The 20,954-nt window shown below is 43.1% G+C and overlaps 1 protein-coding gene across 3 annotated transcripts in view; it reads left to right on the top strand.

Moving 5' to 3' along the window:
• The window catches only part of KCND3 (potassium voltage-gated channel subfamily D member 3), a 244,311-nt gene that overhangs the window by 190,581 nt on the left and 32,776 nt on the right, over positions 1-20,954 (top strand). For all 3 annotated transcript variants that reach the window (XM_032794162.2, XM_032794163.2, XM_032794164.2), the window contains exon 3: positions 3,862-4,024. In XM_032794162.2, the coding sequence (XP_032650053.1) occupies positions 3,862-4,024 (163 nt within the window). The remainder of the gene's footprint in view (positions 1-3,861; positions 4,025-20,954) is intronic.

Consider the following 20,954-nt stretch of genomic DNA (forward strand, 5'->3'; position numbering starts at 1 on the left):
CCTTTCAGCATGGAAAGAAAGCGCACAAGGAACCCTCAAGCACAGTCATGGCTAGACTGTGTGTAATGGACTGGAATAGCAAGGCCCATCTGTGTTCGACTAAGCACTCCGCATTCCACCCAGAGACTTCCCCTGCTGCCAAATTGCCGCAGGGACCAGCAAACACCTAAAGAGATGTAATAAGCGATGCACAAGACAGCAGGCAAGGGAGAGCAAGTTTTAAAAAAACAACAACATGGGTTTGAGGCTAGGAGCGCTGAGCACTCAGCACTTTGCAGGGTCAGGCCCCATAAGAGAACCCACATTTCTGGCATGTTACTGTGCCTGGTCGGGTATTTTGCTACTAACGCATCAGTGCAGGGGCACGGATAGTGATGCTGTAAAGTGTGTGAGTGGCCACCCTCCCGGTATAACCCCAGGTCAGGACAAAACTGAAGTTTATTATACATGAATAGGATGGTCCTGGGATGAAGGTGCTGGATCGGGACTCATGAGAGTAGGATTCAGTTCCCATCTCTGCCATAGACCCTAGGCAGGTCACCTCTCTGTGCCTCATCTGCAAAACAGAACTCCCATTCTGCCACTCCTTGTCTTGTTAATTTCTATTGTGAGCCTTGGGGCAGGAACCAACTCTTTCCATGTGTGGAGCCCTGATCTCAGTCAGGGCCTCTTTATGGTTCCCTAATGCTAATAAGAAGCCACAGCTGGTGACTGCAGTCAGCAAACAGCTTATTTTCCACAATGAAGGAAGATGCTAATCCAAGCCTGTATCATGACTGTGTGCAGGCTTTTAAGAGATTGCCGCCTAATATCCGAATTTCGATACACCTTTGTTAGCAACTGTGTCACACTACATCTCACAGTACACAGACTTCCTATTGTCATTTACATTGCAGTAGCCATCAGAGGCCAAGGTACTGTACAGACATGCAGGAAATGGCAATCCCTGTCCCAGTGAGGTTATACTCTAAATGACAAGACGGACAAAGTCGTAGGGACAAACAAGCGGTCTAGAGAATTGGGGTAGGGGTGTCACAACGGGATGTATGCAAATCTTAGCCAGTCAGGAGGAGCCATCAGAACTGACCACTCCCTTATTGCATTCCAAAGTTACAGACGTGGAGCTGCTTAGGAATTTTCCATCACATGCATTTCAGTTTGAGATGCTGAAAAGAAAACGTTTCAACATTTCCAAATCAGAAATTTTAGGATCTTTTCATTCTGCAAAAAAAGGTCAATAATTTCAGCTTTCCATCCCAGTTCAGGATGAAAAAAGGTTGAAATATTCAAATGTCCCACCAGAGAGAATCTTTGCTTATGGCTCTGCTCTGCACGGTAAGTTTTACCCATCAAGCTTGTGGATGGTGTGAGCAGGCAGGCAGATTTGCTAGCCAGCAAATGGTAAAAAGGTAAAGCCCATGAGTCAGTTTGAGCCCCTGGACTCAGGGTTTATGGCATTAAAATAAAAAGATCCAAAACATGAGCAATGTGACTCAGGACACCAGGTCACAGCAGCCAGAGACCTTTCTTTCCAGTTTTCAGTAAGCAGAGCCCCCTGGCCCCCTTTTCTCCATTTCCCCTGTCCTATCACAGCCCTACCCGAGACGAGTCAAGAATCAGGCAGGGAGGTTTGTATCCTGGGCTCTCGTTTGCAGTAGACATTTAAACAAATTACAGTAATGATTGTAGAGTGCCTAAATATCGTCTACTCTGCTTTTTGTTTGTTTTTGTTTTTCCTTCCTCCGGCTTATAGTCATTTGTGTTTGCTCTGATGGTAACATACACAATGAATGCTTTAACAAGGCAACACATATGTCAATAAGTTCAGCCAATAACTGACTTAATCATGTTCCTATTACACCACATGGGTGCTAACTACAATGTGACCTTTACTGGCTGCTCTGAAGACACTGTAATTCATTTCTCTGGGTGTGAGTGTGACTTGTCTGACAGTCATTTGCAGAAGAGAGCACTGAAATCACTTCTAGAGACAAACTGCATGTGAACATGAACACCCTTCTCCAACCGAGGTCACTTCCGCATCCGCTGAGAGCAGAGAGGTTGCTTTAACTTTGCCAATAGCTGGCACGCCATTAGAATTCCAAATTCTGATATGATTCCTCCTTATCACAGCACAACTTGAGTGATGGGGCAGTCAGTTGGAATTAAGAGGTCCAATCATTTGTGATGCAATATGGGGATTGTGTCGACTAAACTGTAAATTCAAAATCCCAATTACCTTCACTACAGTGCTTTGCCTTCACTATAATATGGCAGTCAGTGAGCTAAGTCAGCCAATCACCTGTCAGAATCCAGAGCAGTTACAGTACTGTTTGTTCGCTTTGGGAATAACAGACGTGCTTCTTCTTATCGCACTAGTGAGTAACCACAAGTCAAAGCATTGAGGGTTTCTCCACGGATACAAATGCAGCAGAAAGCTTTTGCAGTATGCAAAATAAAAACCCAAACAGCAGTAAAGTAGCACTTTACTCTGTGGTAGTTTTTGTCATGTGAAATCTAAAGAAGCTGAATCAACATGATTTTCAATTAGTATAAAAATTAAGGAGATTCTTTTTTCTCTGCTTATACCAACATTATTCCAAATGCAAAATAAAATTGTTAATGAAGAGAGAGTTGTGCAGAACTTAGGTTGGAGTTTGCTGAGATTTGTTTCAATGTTTTCCGGTTGGGTTCACATGCCTGAGTTTTTCATTGAGTTTGGGGTTTAAATAAATCAAAAATGTCTGAATATATGTGAAACCAGAAGCGTCCACTGGGATTTTATGTAAATACACCTCTACCTCGATATAATCCTGTCCTCAGGAGCCAAAAAATCTTACCACATTATAGATGAAACTGTGTTATATCTAACTTGATTTGATCCGCTGGAGCACGCAGCCCCCACTCCCACCCCCGGAGCGCTGCTTTACTGCCTTAAATCCGAATTCATGTTATATTGGGTGGCGTTATATCGGGGTAGAGGTATATATAAATCAACCTACGTTTTCCTTATCTATCCTTAGTGAATCCTTCAATGAACACAAACTCAGTTTTGATTTTGTAATGTAAGCCCAGCAGCAGACTTGGCTTGGGGTTTCAGTCACTTTGCAGAGCTCTAAATCACAGCTTTTCTGACATTTATTGGAGTCGAAGGACCTAATTCTCTTGTGACCTATCATGAGGTAAATCAGGGGTAACTCCATGGACATCAGTAATGTGACACCAGTATAAAAGAGGTGGTAAATCAGGTCCCTCCATTACATGTGATTTGCTACACAGATTCAGATCACTGGTCCTTCCTGTCCAGCATCCTGCCTTCAGCCCTGGCCAATACCTGTACTTCAGACAAACATATGAATAGCAAATCCAAACCATAATGCAGCTAGCCAACAGCATAATCCTGCACATTGTGGGGAAACGCCTTCCTGATCTCTGTAGTGATCATCTTATGCATATACCATGACATGAGATTGCCACTCTCTTTAGTTGTGGGCCTAAAATAAACCAGTCCTTTGGAAAACTCCAGTTACAGTTTCTGACTATATATTCACTGGGGACCAAGAGGAGGCTGTTCTAAGTTTTTGATAAGGCTCCTATTCAAGGCCAGACTTTTGCTATTATCAAGACACTCTCTTTGAATCCAATGATACTTTTCCCATGGAGGTAGTATTAGGATTGTTTGGGATGCAATGCACCAATGCACTATTGTTGGCTATTAGTCTTTACTGTCCAGCTATTAGTCTTTACTGTCCAGCTTGACCTTTCGGTTTGTCTGCATGCTCAGTGAAATTACACAGGGTCTTGGCATGGTTGGCTTTGTCTAAAGGAGCGGGCCCTCTTTTTGTCTTTGTTTCCCTCTAGTTATGGTGACATGGTGCCCAAGACGATTGCTGGAAAGATATTTGGCTCCATTTGCTCGCTGAGTGGAGTGCTGGTCATTGCTCTGCCTGTACCAGTTATTGTTTCCAATTTCAGCCGAATTTATCATCAGAATCAGAGAGCTGACAAGCGAAGAGCACAAAAGGTAAGTCCCATTTATCCCAGATAGCACCTTCCACTGACAGACTGCACAGTTTACAGCCACACCACATTAATGTTGATACTGCTTTACTGATAGTAGCACTAGCAATGCAGATGCAACATGGGCATTTTATCACGATGGGAGTTGCTAGCATTAAGGGAAGAATAAAAGATACACACAGATCACAGGTCTTGGTCACCTAGACCGTTTCCCCACAGGGGAAGAATCATTCCCTATGATATTGTAACAAATCTGTGGTCACGCTGGAATTTCACTGTAGTCCCTGTGTCACACAGCATGGCCATTGAGAACTTTATGGAAAAAGCAGGGATAGAATTCACAGCCTTCTGCTCCAAAAGCCCAACTTGTTACACTTAAGCTAATGGCAAATCTCAAAATCATTGTGTGTAAGTCATATGAGACACAATTGCCACTTCTGTTTCTATCTAGTGAGGGCAGTGGTACACACACACACACCTTACCTACATCTGCGTACATGTGCATTTACTTACACCTATACAAACACACTCATCTGCCCACATCTATACACACACAATCTAGTTCACTACAATGTATTTTCATCTAATCTTGTTTTAAATCTATGAAGCAATGGGGTTTCCATTGCTGCCTTTTATTACACACCAGCCTGGTTCCACTGTGATAAAAAATGTGCATCCTTATTTTTTATCTTTATCAAGAGTTATTCACCCTTTCAGCGGTGTGGTCCCTTTGTAGTCTTATCATGTCCGAGCTTTTTTTAAAAAAAGCTACTGCATATAATACAGAATTAAAGGCTGGCCATAACCAGCAGCTCCTGGGAGTTTCTGGGGTTTACTAGTGATATACTAATATATTCAATGCAAAAATATAACACATGTATTGCATTCTTCATTTTGGACCTGCCAACTTATACTAGAGCCAGGATTGCAGAATCAGGTTTTTATAGCTACTGGAGACTAATGCCCAGTCTACATTTAAAATTTAGGTAGACCTAGCTATGTCGCTCAGGGGTGTGAAAAATTCACATCTGAGAGATGTGGTTAACCCAACCTAAGCCCCAGTTTAGACTCTATTAGTTGGATGGAGGAATTCTTCTGTCAACCTAGCTACTGCGTCTCAAGCAGGACCGGCGCTAGTGTTTTTAGCGCCCTAGGCACACGGCCATTTCGCCGCCTCGCGCGCTGGTCCACGGCTCAGGTGGAGCTGCCGCAGCCGTGCCTGCAGGAGATCCACTGGAGCTGCAGGAGCAGCGGACCATCTGCAGGAATGCCTGCGGCAGCTCCACTGGAGCCGCAGGAGCAGCAGACCCTCCACAGGCACGACTGTGGCAGGTCCACTGGAGCCACCTGCCGCCCCCCCCACCCCCGGCAAAATGCCCCCCCCACCTAAATAATCCTGGGGCCCTAGGCGATTACCTAGGCCGCCTAAATGGAAGCGCCGGCCCTGCTCTCAAGGGGATGGCTTACCTACAGCAATGGAAAACCCTTTCCAATACTGTAGGCAGTGTCTACACTACGGCTGTGTAGCTGCGGTGCTGTAGCATTTGTAGTGTAGATCTAACCTAAAGATTTCTTTTCTTCTGTGAAATGTTGTCTGTCAGGAATCCAGTGTTAGGGGACTCAATGGAGGGTAGTAGAAGAAAGATGTGTTATTTCTACCCCAGGCAGGTATCTAGAGTTTGTCTCCATCTTGCATCTCAGAGAGACCAGCAAATTCACAAATGTTGGCATTCTGGACCTATAGGACAGCTGCCATGCAGAAATGAAATGCATCTGCCATATATTAGCTATGGGTGTTGCATCCACATTCAAAATGGATTTGACAGTGTATATATATCCTTTAAAATCTTACAAAAATTCTCCATTTTACCAGCTATTTGAAATGTAGAGTGTAACACAATGTAATTTAGATGAAAAACATAATATAAATACATAATAATGTAAATATGAAATATATATAAATACACACACACGCTTGCCCATTTGGTAAAAAGTGTCATCCACGCAGTTGTTTCACATGGCATTAGCCATCATGTGGCTGGTATGAGTCTCTACAGTAATTCATGTAGGATTCAGTCTTGCAATGTGATCTGACTTCAGTGGGACGGCATGTGGGCACAGGCTCACAGAAGCAGATCCCTTTGGGTTTAAATTTTAATGCTAAGTAACTTGTACAGCAGAGCCTCACTGTATTTCTATTCATGTCCAGTGTTGTAGCTGTGATGGTCCCAGAATATTAGAGAGACAAGGTGGGTGAGGTGATACCATTTATTCGACCAACTTCTGTTGGTGAAAGAGACAAGCTTTTGAAATTACATAGACCTGAAGGAGAGCTCTGTGTAAGTGAGAAAGCTTGTCTCTTTCACCAACAGAAATTGGACCAATAAAAGTTACCTTACCTACCTTGTCTCTGTATATCGATACTACAGTCCTGCTGTATAAATACTACAAATGGATAGATGTGTGGAGGTGGAGCCAACAGACTGGTACATTAGATTAGATTAGATCTGAAAAGCTTTGGTGTGTGGCAGTTTAGTGAGTATTTATATATATCCCCCTCCTCCAAGCACATCAATAATTTGGTAACATAGGCTCTGATCTGACATCTCTGAAGTCAGTGTACAGATTCTCAGCTGGTGTAAGTCAGCGCAGCTCCAGCGACTCCATCAGTGCACACAGGGGCGGCTCCAGGCACAAGCACACCAAGTGCGTTCTTGGGGCGGCAAGCCGCAGGGGGCACTCTGCCAGTCGCTGCAAGGGCGGCAGGCAGGCTGCCTTCGTCAGCATGCCTGCGGAGGGTCCGCTGGTCTCTCGCGGCTTCGGCGGACCTTCCACAGGCTGCTGCCAAATCTGCAGGACTGGGGACCTCCCGCAGGCAAGCCGCCGAAGGCAGAATGCCTAGAGCCACCCCTGAGTGCACACCAGCTGAGAATCTGGTTCCATGTGGATTTTGATCAGTGACAGCAGTATCAGGCCCAGACTTGAGAAGCCTTTAGGTAAACTGAGCTTTGGCTTCTTGGCTTTATGTTGTGGAGCAGCATGGAAGATAGAATCAAGTATCTACAGTCTGGAAATCAAACTATCCAGAATTCCAGTACAGCCACATGGTTGGACACGAGGTTATATTTCAAGACACCAAAAGTCTAGCCTCTGCTGGTTCATCTTTGCAACTTCTAAATTGCTATGTATGGCATTTATTATAAGACGGGTTGAAGTATTATGCTTATATAAAGCACACGGGATCTTTATAGAGGAAGGTAAATACACAGCATTTATTGAGAATACAACAGTTAGCATATGCTTTTTAGTCACACACACATGCACACACACACACACAGAGTCCTGCCAGTGATGTTCAGAGTTACCAGTCTGTTGTAGCTCGAGTCAATCTAATGGCCAGTTAGACTGGGCATGAGTGTGGAGCTGGGCTCTTGTCGGTCACAATCTGATGCTCCTGGAGTGTGGCAAGACGAACTCAAAGTCCCATGGCCAAGCACCCTGTTTTTATAGGTTATTTTCTCTGTTGAAATCTATGGCATTTGCTGTGTCAGTTTGTGACTGGTTACTTCTTAATTGGTGTAAACATTGCAATACACCTCCGAGAGGGTCATCCTGTCCTATGTTCCGATTTAATCAATTGTCCTTAGGGGTGCCAGCTCCACCTCAGGGTCATCAATCTGCCCTTCATTATGGATGCGCATTAATGATTCTTTGAAGTCCTTTAAGTCTCTTTACTTCTTCTTCCTTCACTCTGGCTATAACAATGGCCTTCACACCTTATCTTTTTCTGATGCGTGCATTTCTCATTCACACAAACAGATTGAGAATACAAACAGTAGTATTTTATATTGAGCAAAAAGGCATTGCAAATTAAACCTTGCTAAGTTTTACAATCAATAACCAAGACAATTTACACTGAGACCCAGGCCTTTAATGTTTCTCTAATTTACTTAACATAGACACAATAGACAATCCTGTCTCTTACTTACTAAACCTTAAAACAAAGGAATGTATATTTAAGTAGAGTGCCTAATTTGTAATACATATAGGAAACCATAGTAGACAATATAACTTATCCTAAAACAAAAAGGTGACCATAATTAGTCATAAGGATTGTTCTGGTCTGTCATTCCTTTCTGCTATTCAAAAAAAGTGGCTAATAGGATGAAATCAAACCATACATTAATTCTCGTAGTACATTATAAAATCCAGCTCCTACAGAAGCAAGTAAGGTATCAATAGGCTGCACAAATTCTCAGCTACCACACCACTCTAAGGCTTTGTCTACACTGGAACTTTGTTGGCAAAACTTTTTTCATTCAGGGATGTGAAAAAAACCACACACCCCCAAATGACAAAAGTTTTGCCGACGAAAAGAGCCGGTGTGAACACGTGTTCTTGGCAGAAGAGCTCTCCTGCCAACAAAGCTGCCACGTGTGCCGCTTGTTGTGGGTGAAAGTGGCTACACTTAGCACCTTATAGTGGCACGACTGTAGAGGCACAGTTGTGTCACTAAAAGGTGCATGGTGTACACATAGCCTGAGCTGCCTCATGCATATACTCCAGTTCCCATCTGGAGAAGTGAGTGTCTGCCCGTTCATGAACTCCTCACCCACCTACCTGCAGCTTGTCAATCAATTAAGTTAAATTATGTTCCAACCTTGATATTCATAAAAGGTCCTTAGAGAGGAATGAGGCCATTAATCTGAAAGTGGATTTCGTCATTATTATCTGTAGTTGAGATCACTGCACTGTTCCAGTGCTGCTTCCTTATAGCCCCGCTGTTAAATCTTTGTGACATTTAATTATATGTAAAATCAAGCTGCTCACCTACCTACGTACTAGTTAAAAAGACCTGAGAGCTGTAGGTAGCAGAGGCACATGTGCCCCTTGGGAGGAATGAATGTTATTATGGATACAGAACCATCCTCACACAAGTTTATATTTAATAGTGGAATAATTTCACTATCAAACCAGGAAGAGTGCAAAGGAGATACAAATGACAGTATAAGCAAAGAGACACCACAAGCTAGCTTCAAACCCCAGAGATTGCTATAAAATAACTGGATGGATCTGTAATGTAGCAAAGGAGATGCAGTCATGTCTCTGTTCTGGAGCTGAGCATCACAGGAACAGCTCAGGAATCAAGACAACCGAGGGGAGAGAAGAGCCAATGACATCTTGCTCACTGATGCATACAGTCCTTTCCACCAGGCATAATGTTTAGGGCAAGGGTTCTCAAAGTCTTTCAGGGTGTGCACCCCATTTTACCATAAAATTGAGCCTGGATCTTCACTTCCTTCCACCGGTGTAAATCAGGAGTATATCTACTGAAAGTCTATGGAGTAATGCTGGTGTAAAACTAGCAGGAGTGAGTGAAGAATCACACCCATTGTCTCCTGGGCACTTCTCCACCCATTCACAGTTGCCTACCTTTACTTTTCCCGGTGAGTGTGAAGTGCTACCATTCTGAGCAAAGGTGTTTTACACCTCACCTTTCTATTTACTTTACATAGGAGTAAATGATTACATTCAGAGCCAGGCAGGGGAGACCTATGCCTGGTAGGTTGTAAGGATATTGTAACTAAGACAGAGTATTTACATTCAGTGTATTTCTACACTACAGGCACCACTGCTGTAGTATTGTAGTGTCAACACTTACCAGAGTGTTGGCGGAGCTTTTTCAGTTGCTGTAGTTTTTCCAAGAGGGGGTAGCTTGGTTGATGGAAGAATTCTTTTGTTGACATAGCTGTGTTTGCAGTGGGGTTAGGTCAACCCAGCGACATCACAACCCTGAACAATATAGCTAGGTTGACCCAAGTTTTAGCTGTAGCCCAAGCTTCGGCCTTAAGTATCGGACACAAAAAAGGTCCAGCTGAATCTTGTTGCCGAGTGGGAACGTTAAGTAATGTTCCCTGTAGCAAATCTGAAAATAAAATAAAAACTGGTGATGGGGCTGACTCATCTTTTTTATGCTCTAGAGACAAATACTCAGTAATTGACTTTCTTCTAACTAGCTTAAATAGCACCTAGGCACCTCCTTGTCTTTTACAGAACAGACTGAAGTAAAGCTATTAAGCACTAAAGTGTCTGTTGCGAAGTCCAAGTGACAGCCATTGCAACAAGAGCTGTAATGAGTTGAATTTCTCCTGCAATAATGAACAAAGAGCAATATATTATTAAATACAAGTTTTATAAACAAACACACATGGAAATGAATAAAATCAAGACTGAGCTGTAGGAGAAATAAATAAAACATGCATATGCTCCAGCTTCTCACTTGCAATCAGAAATGATTGTAGAAAATAATTTGATTTTGAATAGAGTTTGCGATAGACAAGGAATCCCAAAGCAATTCAGAAAGCCCTGATACTGGTAAGGATGGGATATGAGGCTAAGTCTGAGCTTTTCAAAGCTGCCTAAGGGATTTGGGTGCCCAGTTCCCATGGGATTAGGGAATTAAGTGCCTATAGCTCTTAAACTTCTTTGAAAAATCACAGTCTAAATTCCTATCCTCTACTCTGGATGAGCGTTGAAGCATATTGTGGAGTCATGGATGGAAAGCTCCCTTCTCTAAGATCTCCCAGAGTTCCAACTGGACAGACTTCCTCAAGACTCAGTCATTGTCCAGCTTCTCTCACAAGCAACGAAGTGTGTATAGTGAGCTTGCAAAACTGCCTCCTGTGTTGGATCTGTTCTGTGCTGATAGGATTTCAGTTTCTAGCACTGTCAATCCTCCAGCTTTCTCCAGCAGTAAAATCCCCTTTTAAAATTCATCACAAAATCCCCTTTACTGAACAATTCCATCCCAAATAGCACTCTTCACCAGAATCCCAAGTCAGAAGAATATATTTCAACAGGTAATAACTGAATATCATGCACCCCCAAAGCTACGTTCTAATGGAAAATTTAACTTTGGTTCCCTGGAGGACGATCCGCAATCCATCCCATCTGCATGCAGAGACTTCAATTTCAGACCTTGGAATCACAACATAAAGAACAACAAAACCATGTCCAATTAACAATTAATTTCCTGGCACTGTGAATTTACAGGTCACTCAAATACCTTTTAAGCAACTAAAAACACAATCCACTCATTGCTAAATAGCAACATCTATTACAGATTCAAATGTCTAATTTAAAAAAGAAAACATCCCCCCATTGCCTTAATTTACAATGTCATTTGTGACTAAAAAAACATTTTAAAGAGAAAAAAGCCTTTGCAAATGTTGTTTTGAACAAATACTGCACAATATTATGTTATTATGGCAGCCTCTCTGGGCTCACTTATTTTATTGCAACTAACACAACAGGCCCTAACTGAGACAGGAGCCCCATTGCTAGGTACTGTATATTACTACACTAAAGAACTTACTATTTAAACAGATGACTCACCCATGGTCACACAAGACACCTGTAGCAGAACCAAGAGTTGAATACAGATCTCCTGGGTTCTAAGTCCATGCCGCAGCCACAAGTCTATCCTCCCGCATTGCTATGGTATCGTTTCCATGCAGTCAGCATTCATATTGAAGATTTTTGCGTGGATTCATTTTTCTCCTTTTTTTTGTGGTTGACCGATTATCTGTTTTGTAAAGAGGATATGTGCCGCTAACCTTCATGCTCACATGATTGATTGCTGCTCTTATCAGGTTTGCTGTATTGACACACACAGTGGATAATTTTTTCCTAGATTTGAATTTCTAATTCCCCTTGGCATTGGATGAATTGCTGGATTTGTAAAGTTTTCTCAAGTCAAAAGCATGAGTAATCCTCACATACTGATTACTGTAGGAATACTAAAGAGCAATGCACTAATGATAGTCTCACTGGGGATTTGTCTATGGGAGTTTAGAAGCTACTTTGAACATCATGTGGATTCCAGCAACCTTGTCCCGGAGGTTTGACTTCCGTCTGCTGGAGTGGCACAAATATAAGTAATGGTTAAATTTCCCACCTAAATAGTAATAGCTCTTTTTATCTGTACATCTCTAGGGACTTTATGAAGGAAGTAAACCATATTACTCCCATTTTACAGACAGGAAAACAGAAGCACAAAGAGGTGAAGTGGTTTGTCCAAGGTCACCCAGCAGGCCACTGACAGAAACAGGAATAGAACACAGGTCTCCTAAATCTCTGCCTCCTGGATCACATATCAAGCTTGTCACTTAACTGTAGCTGGTGAATATTGCAGGAGGACCTTTAGGGCATGCATCCTACATCCCCATAGTCCCTGGCGAGACCTCTCTGAAACGTGGGCTAGTGCAAGGAAGGAAGGGTGGGGCACAGGCCTTGCCCACTGAGGGATGCAGCAAGTTAACAATTCTGATGCTTCCCTGAGTACAGGGAGTGTAAGTGTACCTAGTATCAGAGAAGTCATGCAAGGAGGGGCGGGATAAAGCTTTTTGCACACATGCTAGCCCTGTGCATCCACATCAGGCCTGTCATACACTGTTCCCTTTAAGGAGCAAGCTAAGCGATGGCATTTTTTGCATGAAACAGCACAAATGCATTTCCTAGGTTTTGGCTGTGCTAAATATGCCTTGGGCTCTCTCTCTTTTCTCCGTCTGTCACCAGCATGTTAAATATTTTGAGTGTGTCAGTTATTGTAAATGCTTTAAAAGAACTTCAGTCTATGGCAGGAAACACAACTGTTATGGAACATAAATACATTTTAAAATGTAGAGCTAGAAATGGTTTCCTCCTGTTTTAATGAAGTCTTTTAAAAGGGGTAGGCATAGCTGGAGTGCTTCTGCAGTCTGGCTACTCTCAATAGGTCAGCGGTACCAACTGACACATTTTAGGGCAGCCCTGAGGCTGCTCTAAACTACAGCAAGGTTAGGACAAATGTAAAGCCAGTCTGAGAATCAGGACATACCCCACTCTGCTGCATCCTGTGGAGACAAGCCACAGCAAAACATCTGACTCATTAAACAGAAAATCTGTCAGCAGCCAGATACTCTCCCCTCCCTAGTCTCCAACTTAATATTCAGACCATGTATCTAAATTCTCTTCCAAGTTTCCCCAACCTTTGCAGTTTTGCTCAAAAGAATTTCAATTTGCAGGGTCCTAAGCTTAGATAAATGCAGCTCAATGTGTGACTTAGACTTGGGTCATCTAATGAGCAGTAATAAAGGCAGAAATAACGTGAGCATGTCATATCTGGCTGAATGTGACATTCAAATAGATATACAGATAGGAGGATAAGAGAGATTAAACTTGAGTTCTCCAGCTTAATTTGAGTTTTAGGTGCAGCTGCATTATTTCAGAAAGTTGAGAAATGGGAAGTCATTCAACAGCACTTATACTTCTCTACTTTATCATATGCTAAATCCCAGCTGTTGTTGCTGCTCAGGAGGTATTGGCCTAACGTGGAGATGAGTTCAAATGGCATGAGCAAATATTTGCAGATGTTTATTAAAATCCACACACATGTCCTTGAAAAAGAAACTGAGATAAAATTTTGCCTGAAAGGAGACAAAAAAATACCCATTATCAGTTTAAACACCTCAAAGATAAATTGCTCTTCCCCCAAACTGTATTACAAGAGATTTAATTACAAGGAGATTTGGCAATCTGAATGCATTGTGCAGTGTCTTCAAATTCTCTCCTCTGGCATGCAGCAAAGACTGGGTCAACCTCAGTGGGAGATGAATTGATCATTTCTGACAAGGTTAATTTGGTAAATTTGAGGGAGTGATGAGGAATGTTTATTTCTGAGTGATGTTTTAAGAACAGAACCTCTTCCTGACATTGATACAATGCTGCTCTTGAGTGAATGTCACAAACGCCTTTGAGTCTGAGAACTGGAATATTGAAAAGATTAGACAATGGAGTGGCTCTCCCACTCAGATCAGTATTAACATCTCTCTCATGTAAGAGTTCAGTGTGTACTCACGCTGGCATGGGCGCAGTGCGAAGGATAGGCAGGTAAAGTATCTGATCTGGGCTCTCCAGGGAAGGAAGAATGAGGATTGCAAATGTTCTGAAGTGCCCGCCAGTGTAAATCAGTAGTAACTCCTCAGAGAGGTTTAAGACAAACAAAAGGAAGTATTTCCTCACGCAATGCACAATCAGCCTGTGGAACTCAATGCCGGGGGATGTTGTGAAGGCCAGAACTACAACTGAGTTAAAAAAAGAACTAGATAAGTTCATGGAGGATAGGTCCATCAGTGGCTATTAGCCACAATAGTCAGGGACGTAACCCCATGAGCTGAATGGCCCTAGCCTCTGTTTGTCAGAAGTTAGGATTAGAGGACAGGGAATGAATCACTTGATAATTGCACTGTTCTGTTCATTCCCTCTGAAGCATCTGACATTGGTCACTATCAGAAGACAAGATATTGGGCTAAATGGACCGTTGCTCTGATCCAGTATGGCCATTCTTATGTTCTTATAGTCTTAATATGAGACCCTTAAAAGTTCTCAAACCCCAAACAGTTTCCCTTTGAGAAGAGGAAGAGAGAAAGAACAGACCTTATGTGATAGATGTTAGTCATATTATGCAACAGATGTTATGATGATGAAGGATGTATAGAAACCTGAATAGAAGAGAGAAGATTTTTGAGTGTGGGTTTGATTCAGTTAAGCTTCCAAAGGTTTGGGTGCTTTTGCAGAGCTCATGTGAAAGATCCAGACATCTTGAGCCTATAAGACTGGTTAAGAATCTTGAGAGAATTACTTTTCTTGAGAGATTTCTGGCTTTTCCCCTCCTTGGTGTCAGTAAGAATTTAGCATTCTGGCTTCAAGGGGCAAAGCAGGTGAGACCTAATTAGCGGCAAAGCTCTTGTCTTCACACAAATGCCACAGTGGTGACAAAAACAGGAAGGCAGCAAAACCTCACAGACAATATTAGATTTGTCGGCTGAACTGCTTCCAAACAAAATGTTTTTCAAAGTGTTGTGGGAGGCTTCATTTCTCCTTACTCTCCTGGGGACATTGACACTTGTCCTTTATGTCCCTTAAATTGTCGTGTTTTAAAAATAACCGGCTCAGATGCCTCACTGAATTGGGAAAATTCTCTCAAGTGTAGCAAACAAAGTTGGTTTGTTCTATTGTCCTTTTTTATTTACTGAGACCAGGGTCCAGAAATAACAAGTACAGATCCTCTTTCACACTGCAGAGCTGAAGGGGGGAAAGGGGGCCTGGGGGAAGCTGTTTGTACCAAGTCTGATGCTGCCTGCATGCTCACCAAGCATAAGAAAATTCATTATACATTAATTGGATAGACACTGTGTTGAGGAAATACAGGAGGTACCTATTGCTGCAAGGTAATGGCATGGGAGGGTGTCAATGTCAATGAAAAGGAATAGAAGGGTTTTGTGCATTAAAGAGTTTTGAAGGGGGCTGTTTAATTATACACACTCCTCTCTTCTCTTCTGAGAGCAGAGATGTCCCCAAGCTGCTGCAATTACAGTCCAACTAATTATGGCAGTACCAAGCCCCTTGGTTCCAGCATCATATCCCAGGGAGAATGAAGTGTTGGCAATAAACTGTAGCAGGAACTCTGGGCTCTGTAGAATTATCTGGGGTATGAACTTGAGACCTGATACTGAGAGGTGCTGGGCACCTGCAAATCCCATTGAAAACAGCACTGCTTTGCACCAGACCCAGGGCTGGGAATTCTGGAAGCTGTCATGGATTGTGGGATCTCAGTGATAGGTTCTGCAGCCTTTATATCCCAACAGGGCAATGCTAGAGAATAAGAGCTGTGCAATGGAACCCTCAATTTGTAAATTTAGGGCCATTTCTTCCCATTTCCTCTTCCCATTTATTACTGACTAGCCCTAAGCTTTCTAAGTATTTAGAGACACTTGCCATATCTGCTCTCAGTGAACCCTTCCTTAGGCTAAGCGCATTCAGCCCCATCTTCTCAGGACTCTTGTATTGCTTCTGAACAGACGACTACGTGTCTTGTTTTCAATAGCAAAGGGGCATTGCCAAGCTCGGCAGTTTACTGGTCACACAATGTCAATGCCCTCATGTCTGCAACACTAGGAGTCAGGTGGTTTTCACTCAGGGTCTCTTCTTCTTTTTTTTAAGTTCAGTGCAGCCAGCCACAAAGAATCTAAAGGACGTTTGCCATTTGTTGGTTTATTTGTTGTTCTTTTTCAAAGGGCACGGCCTGGCCAGTTACTAAGCATATGGTGTTTGGGGCCCTGGGCTAGTTGGCTTGCAGCCAGTTTTGCAAGGTGAATGTTCAACTTGGTTAGTGCTTCCGCTTTTTAAACAAAGGAGACTCAACTCTGTTCTAACAAATCCACTTCAGGCCCCACTGCACATGCCTTCCTCTGGACTGCTGGCAAATAGGGCTGCCTAGGCACTGCGCTCATGTTGCACACCTTTGCACAGCCCAGACAGTCTACATGGGCTCGAGAAGTGCCTTTTCTGCTTGGCAGGTGTACTAGCCCATAAAATATATATACCATGACTCTCCCCTTCACTTTGCAGACTTCCCACTGCAGAGGGTATGCCCCACTCTTCACAAGAAACCTTCTTTTGGTCCCACTCCAACATGAAAGAAAACATGGGTCTCATTCTTCAGTGCTGTTACAGGGGTGAGGGCGGAGGTGTAAAATCCTGCAGCATGTATGTGATTTGCAGCATTAGTCATGCAGCCTGTGTTGCCATTGGGCTGTAGTACGGTGGGCAAACTCTCCTAAAAGCACAGGCGCTGGCAGCCAGCAGTACTTTGGAGCAGTCAAAATGATTGAGGTGGGCAGGAATCTGAGCCAGGCATGTCTCAATGGCTGCCCCTCCTGAAGCTCTGCCCCTGTGCTAAAGAGCCATACTTTGGAAATAATTCAAGATAACGTTGGTGCAGCTGAGGGGTTGCTGTGGACAGTAAAACATGCAGAAACTTCTTTGAGTGGGGGCACTGATGTTGGCAGACATTTGCTGGCTTGCCGAACTCAGTCAAACCTCTAGAGCTGCCACTGAGGCTCTAAGTTTGGCAAAATGAGTTTGCCCAAGTCTGGATGCACCAAATCTTTGCTTGATGGCTGGTGCTCAGACTGCATCCTAGGAGGTTTTTTTGGAGCTTTTCCAACACAGCGGGGGTAGGGGGGAATGTGACTGAATGGATGGGGGGTTTTCTATACAAACACACACAATAAGGAAGAAGTGTAATACTCAGATGCCAAAGTATTCTGTGGACAACACTGTTAAAGGGTCTTTATGATAGAATGGTTAGATTTGCTAAGCAAGCAAAGATATTAAAACAGCTGATAACCTCAAAGTGATTAGCATGGTTTTAGTGCGGCATTTCGCATGAGCTAATCTGAAAATGTCCACTTCCACCTGAGTATAAAACTTCAGCAGCCACAGAGCTTCCACAAACCTTCAACAGATTCCAGGTCTTCAGTAAATATGCTTTTGTGTATTCTAGTTTAGTGTGCTCAGTATGTCTCATTTATTAGCCAGTTGCCTTCGCTTACAGCATTTTGACCCTAGAAGCTCAGGAAATGTATTATAGAAGCTTTGAAAGCCTTCTTGTTCTATTATGAGCATCCAGCAAAGGACCAAACACCCAAATGTAGATAAGGGAAAGCACTATGTGACAGGAATTAATTTTCTAGAGCAGCTCTCACATAAAATTATATCCCAAAGTGCTTTACAGGACTGAACATCACATGCAACCAAAGAGTATATGGTATAAGTTAGGAAAAGCAGTGTAATGGGCACATTGCCTGGCAGATGAATTAAAGCATTCAATCATATGACCAATAACACAGAGAAAGGAGAATAAAGGGAAAAGGAAGAAATAATATCTTTTTAGATAGGAGTCGATGAGGTGAACAGAGATACAGGACAGATTATTCTAGGCAGCAAGAGCTACACCTGAGAATGTTTTTCCATTGGCAGCTGTAAATCTGTGGAAAGGATGGAAGAAGTAGCTGTGGCAATGTTTAAAAGGGAATCAAGGCAGCACCAGGAAAAGTCAGAAATAAATGTCCTTCTGACTGTTTCGTTTTTGTTATTTTCTTCTTGAGTGGCACGTTAGACACATCTTGTTCCCTGCATTACAGCCCCCCTCCCTGTAGGCACGGAAAATGTGACGGCAGACAGAAGAGAAGATGAAGAGTGATGATGATGAAGAGAATATTTAACACTAGATTTATGGCATCATCTTACCCCTGAGAAAGATGTCTCATACATCTGTCAATAGAGATAGCATTCGCATAGGTGATTTGCTGCCAACCAAATTTGAAATTTTCAACGTGGCTGTCTCGTTCTTTTGGCTGACTCAGGGCAGGATGCCCTAGGAAGGTGGTCATCCTCTGGAGCATGGAAGGAAGAAGCCTAGGAGAAGCTAACGTTGAAACAACCTGGCTAAGCAAGCGAGGCATTATCAGAGCTTTGCTCAGATCCATCAGGATAGAGGATAGGGAACTGTGGTTTAAGGACTACTTAAAGGAAAAAGGTAGATTGCAGAAGGGGAAGAAATAAGGTAAAAACTAGAGCTGGTTGATATCTTTTCAACAAAAAATTGCTTTCCAAAGGAAATGAAAGTTTTTCTTGGAAATTTTCAGTTTTTTTGTCAAAAAAATACAAACAAAAATAATCAGCATTTTGATTTTTTTAAAATGTTTCCCCCCCTTTTACCTCTCACCTCCTCAGTAGAGGAAAGGGAGAGTAAGGGAGGGGAAATACTGAAAGTTATTGGAGGATTTTAAAAAGTAAAACGTTTTTCTGATTGTCAAAAAAAAATAGCAAAAAAAAAAGTCAAATCATTCATTCCTTTGATTTTTTTTTAACTATGTAACCTTTTCTAGTCAACTGTAGTTCAAATTCATGCTTGTGTTCCCCAAACTGCATAAGACAACTAGACATCCCTAACCCATCCTCTGAGGGGAGGATTCAAACAGGTGAACCAGAGTTGAAAGGCCCAGTCTCCCGCCCATGTGCACATATTTGAACACTGACCTTCTTTAAAATCATTTCTTTGCTCATCCATGGGGCACTGCACATCTGTTGCAGCCCCTGACAAACGCTCCCTTTCTCTACTATCATTCATTACTGGGTTGTAGGTAGGCTGTGACACACAAGCATCTGTACAAATCTCCCCCATCCTTTGGTGGTTCCTTGGCCACCCATGTGAAATGGTCTCCTCTCTGCTCCCTGCAGGGATGAGGCGCTGTGCTTGGAAAGCACTACCCAGAGGGCTAATTATGTAACGGCATTGGTAGAATTTGTAATAGTTCATGTTGTCTTCTCCATCTCTGGTGTCTAAACAAACCAAATCTGAAACTGCCTAAGCCTTATCGAGAAGAACTGCTGCCAACATACTCAGCTGACAGTACATCTCTACCTTGATATAACGCTGTCCTCAGGAGCCAAAAAATCTTACCACGTTATAGGTGAAACTGCATTATATAGAACTTGCTTTGATCCACCGGAGTGCGCAGCCCTGCCCCCCTGGAGCGCGTCTTTACCGCGTTATATCCAAATTCGTGTTATATTGGGTCGCATTATATCGAGGTAGAGGTGTACTGAGGAGCCTGGTACTGAGTTCTAGTGATGCAGGAGGGACAGTCTTTTTGTTCTATGTTTGTACAGCACCTAGCACAGTGTGGCTCCTACGTGCTATGACTGGGACATCTAGGTGCCACAGTGATACAAATAATACATAATCATCATCATTTGGGGATATTGCCATCTGCTCGTGAGTTCTCCACAAACAGAAGAAGCTAAATTCATTGGAGAAATTGCTCCTTAGGAAATATTTACCCAACTTTCTGCTGTCCTGTGGTAAAGCAAAACTCTTCTGTTTACTATGCAGACTGTTGCGTGATGATAATTCGAGCCACCTGTTGTTCATCTAAGTGTAGCTGCTGAGACCTAACTCAGCATTAACTCTAAACAAAAATAACAATAAAGAGCCAATTTTACATATTTTCCGCTGGCTCCATAATATGGCAGCAAGTTCATTTTAGTCCACATAAGAAGCACAAGCTTTGCTAGCTTTTGAGTCAGGACAATTAGGAGCCATTCTAGTAAGAACACGTAACAGTGCTGGAATGCAAAAACAAGGGGTAGAGAAACAAGTAACCATGACAACCCTAGAGCTCTCTGCTGACAAATTAGAGGCCCGTGCAGATTTCTTCCTGGGTGCTCAGGAAAGCACGGGAGGGTGGCAGCGGCCAGTTTTTTATTGCTGTTATTAGAAGGACACGGGATGTGCCATGGGCTCACATTCCATCTTTTAGGACCCTTTTCCTCCTATTACTGAGTGTGACCACAGGGCCAGGATTGCAACGATTTCCCCTTTGGAAGGCGAAGGGAGAAGACTTGGAGTCTCTGGGAAGAGAGGCAGAAACTTGAGCTGCCATTTGCAGTGAACAACAGCTACTCTGACGGACCTAACAACAGAGGAACAATTCTTATCGGCCAGCACGTGCTGCTCTTTCCATTAACAGCCCACACCTGTACTGCTTTTTCTCCTTTATGTAGCGGTCCCACAACAGCCCCCACTACCAGCTAAGCCCACAAAGTGTGCACCCCCAATAAGATCAGCCAAGGCTTCTCCCAGCTCGCAATTCTCCATTAAATGAGAAAGGGGTAGTTTTGTGCAGCCAAAGGGTCAGTTACTCTACATGTCTGTTTCTTCCAGGGAGGATTTGGCCTCACAGGGGAAAGCTCTGGTCCCTAGGGCAAACTGAGTCAGACCCTATCTCCACCACATGTTCTTCTGAGAGTCCCCTTTGCCATTCCGTAGCTTCCTTCAGCAAGGCCCAGGCCCAGTGGCTGCACTGGGGCAGGCAACTGTCATGGAGGCCTGGGATAGTTAGCCCTTTTCCTGCCCCCCATGGGATGAGGTTAGTAGATCACATTACAATCCGCTATTCTGGGAGGAATGGGGATGTAAAAGAGCTTGTCACCAAATAAACAATAAAACCACTAGCATTTCTAAAAAACGTGTTATCTTCGTAGAC

This window comes from Chelonoidis abingdonii, chromosome 4 (assembly GCF_003597395.2).
Source record: "Chelonoidis abingdonii isolate Lonesome George chromosome 4, CheloAbing_2.0, whole genome shotgun sequence".
Taxonomy (NCBI): Eukaryota; Metazoa; Chordata; order Testudines; family Testudinidae; genus Chelonoidis; species Chelonoidis abingdonii.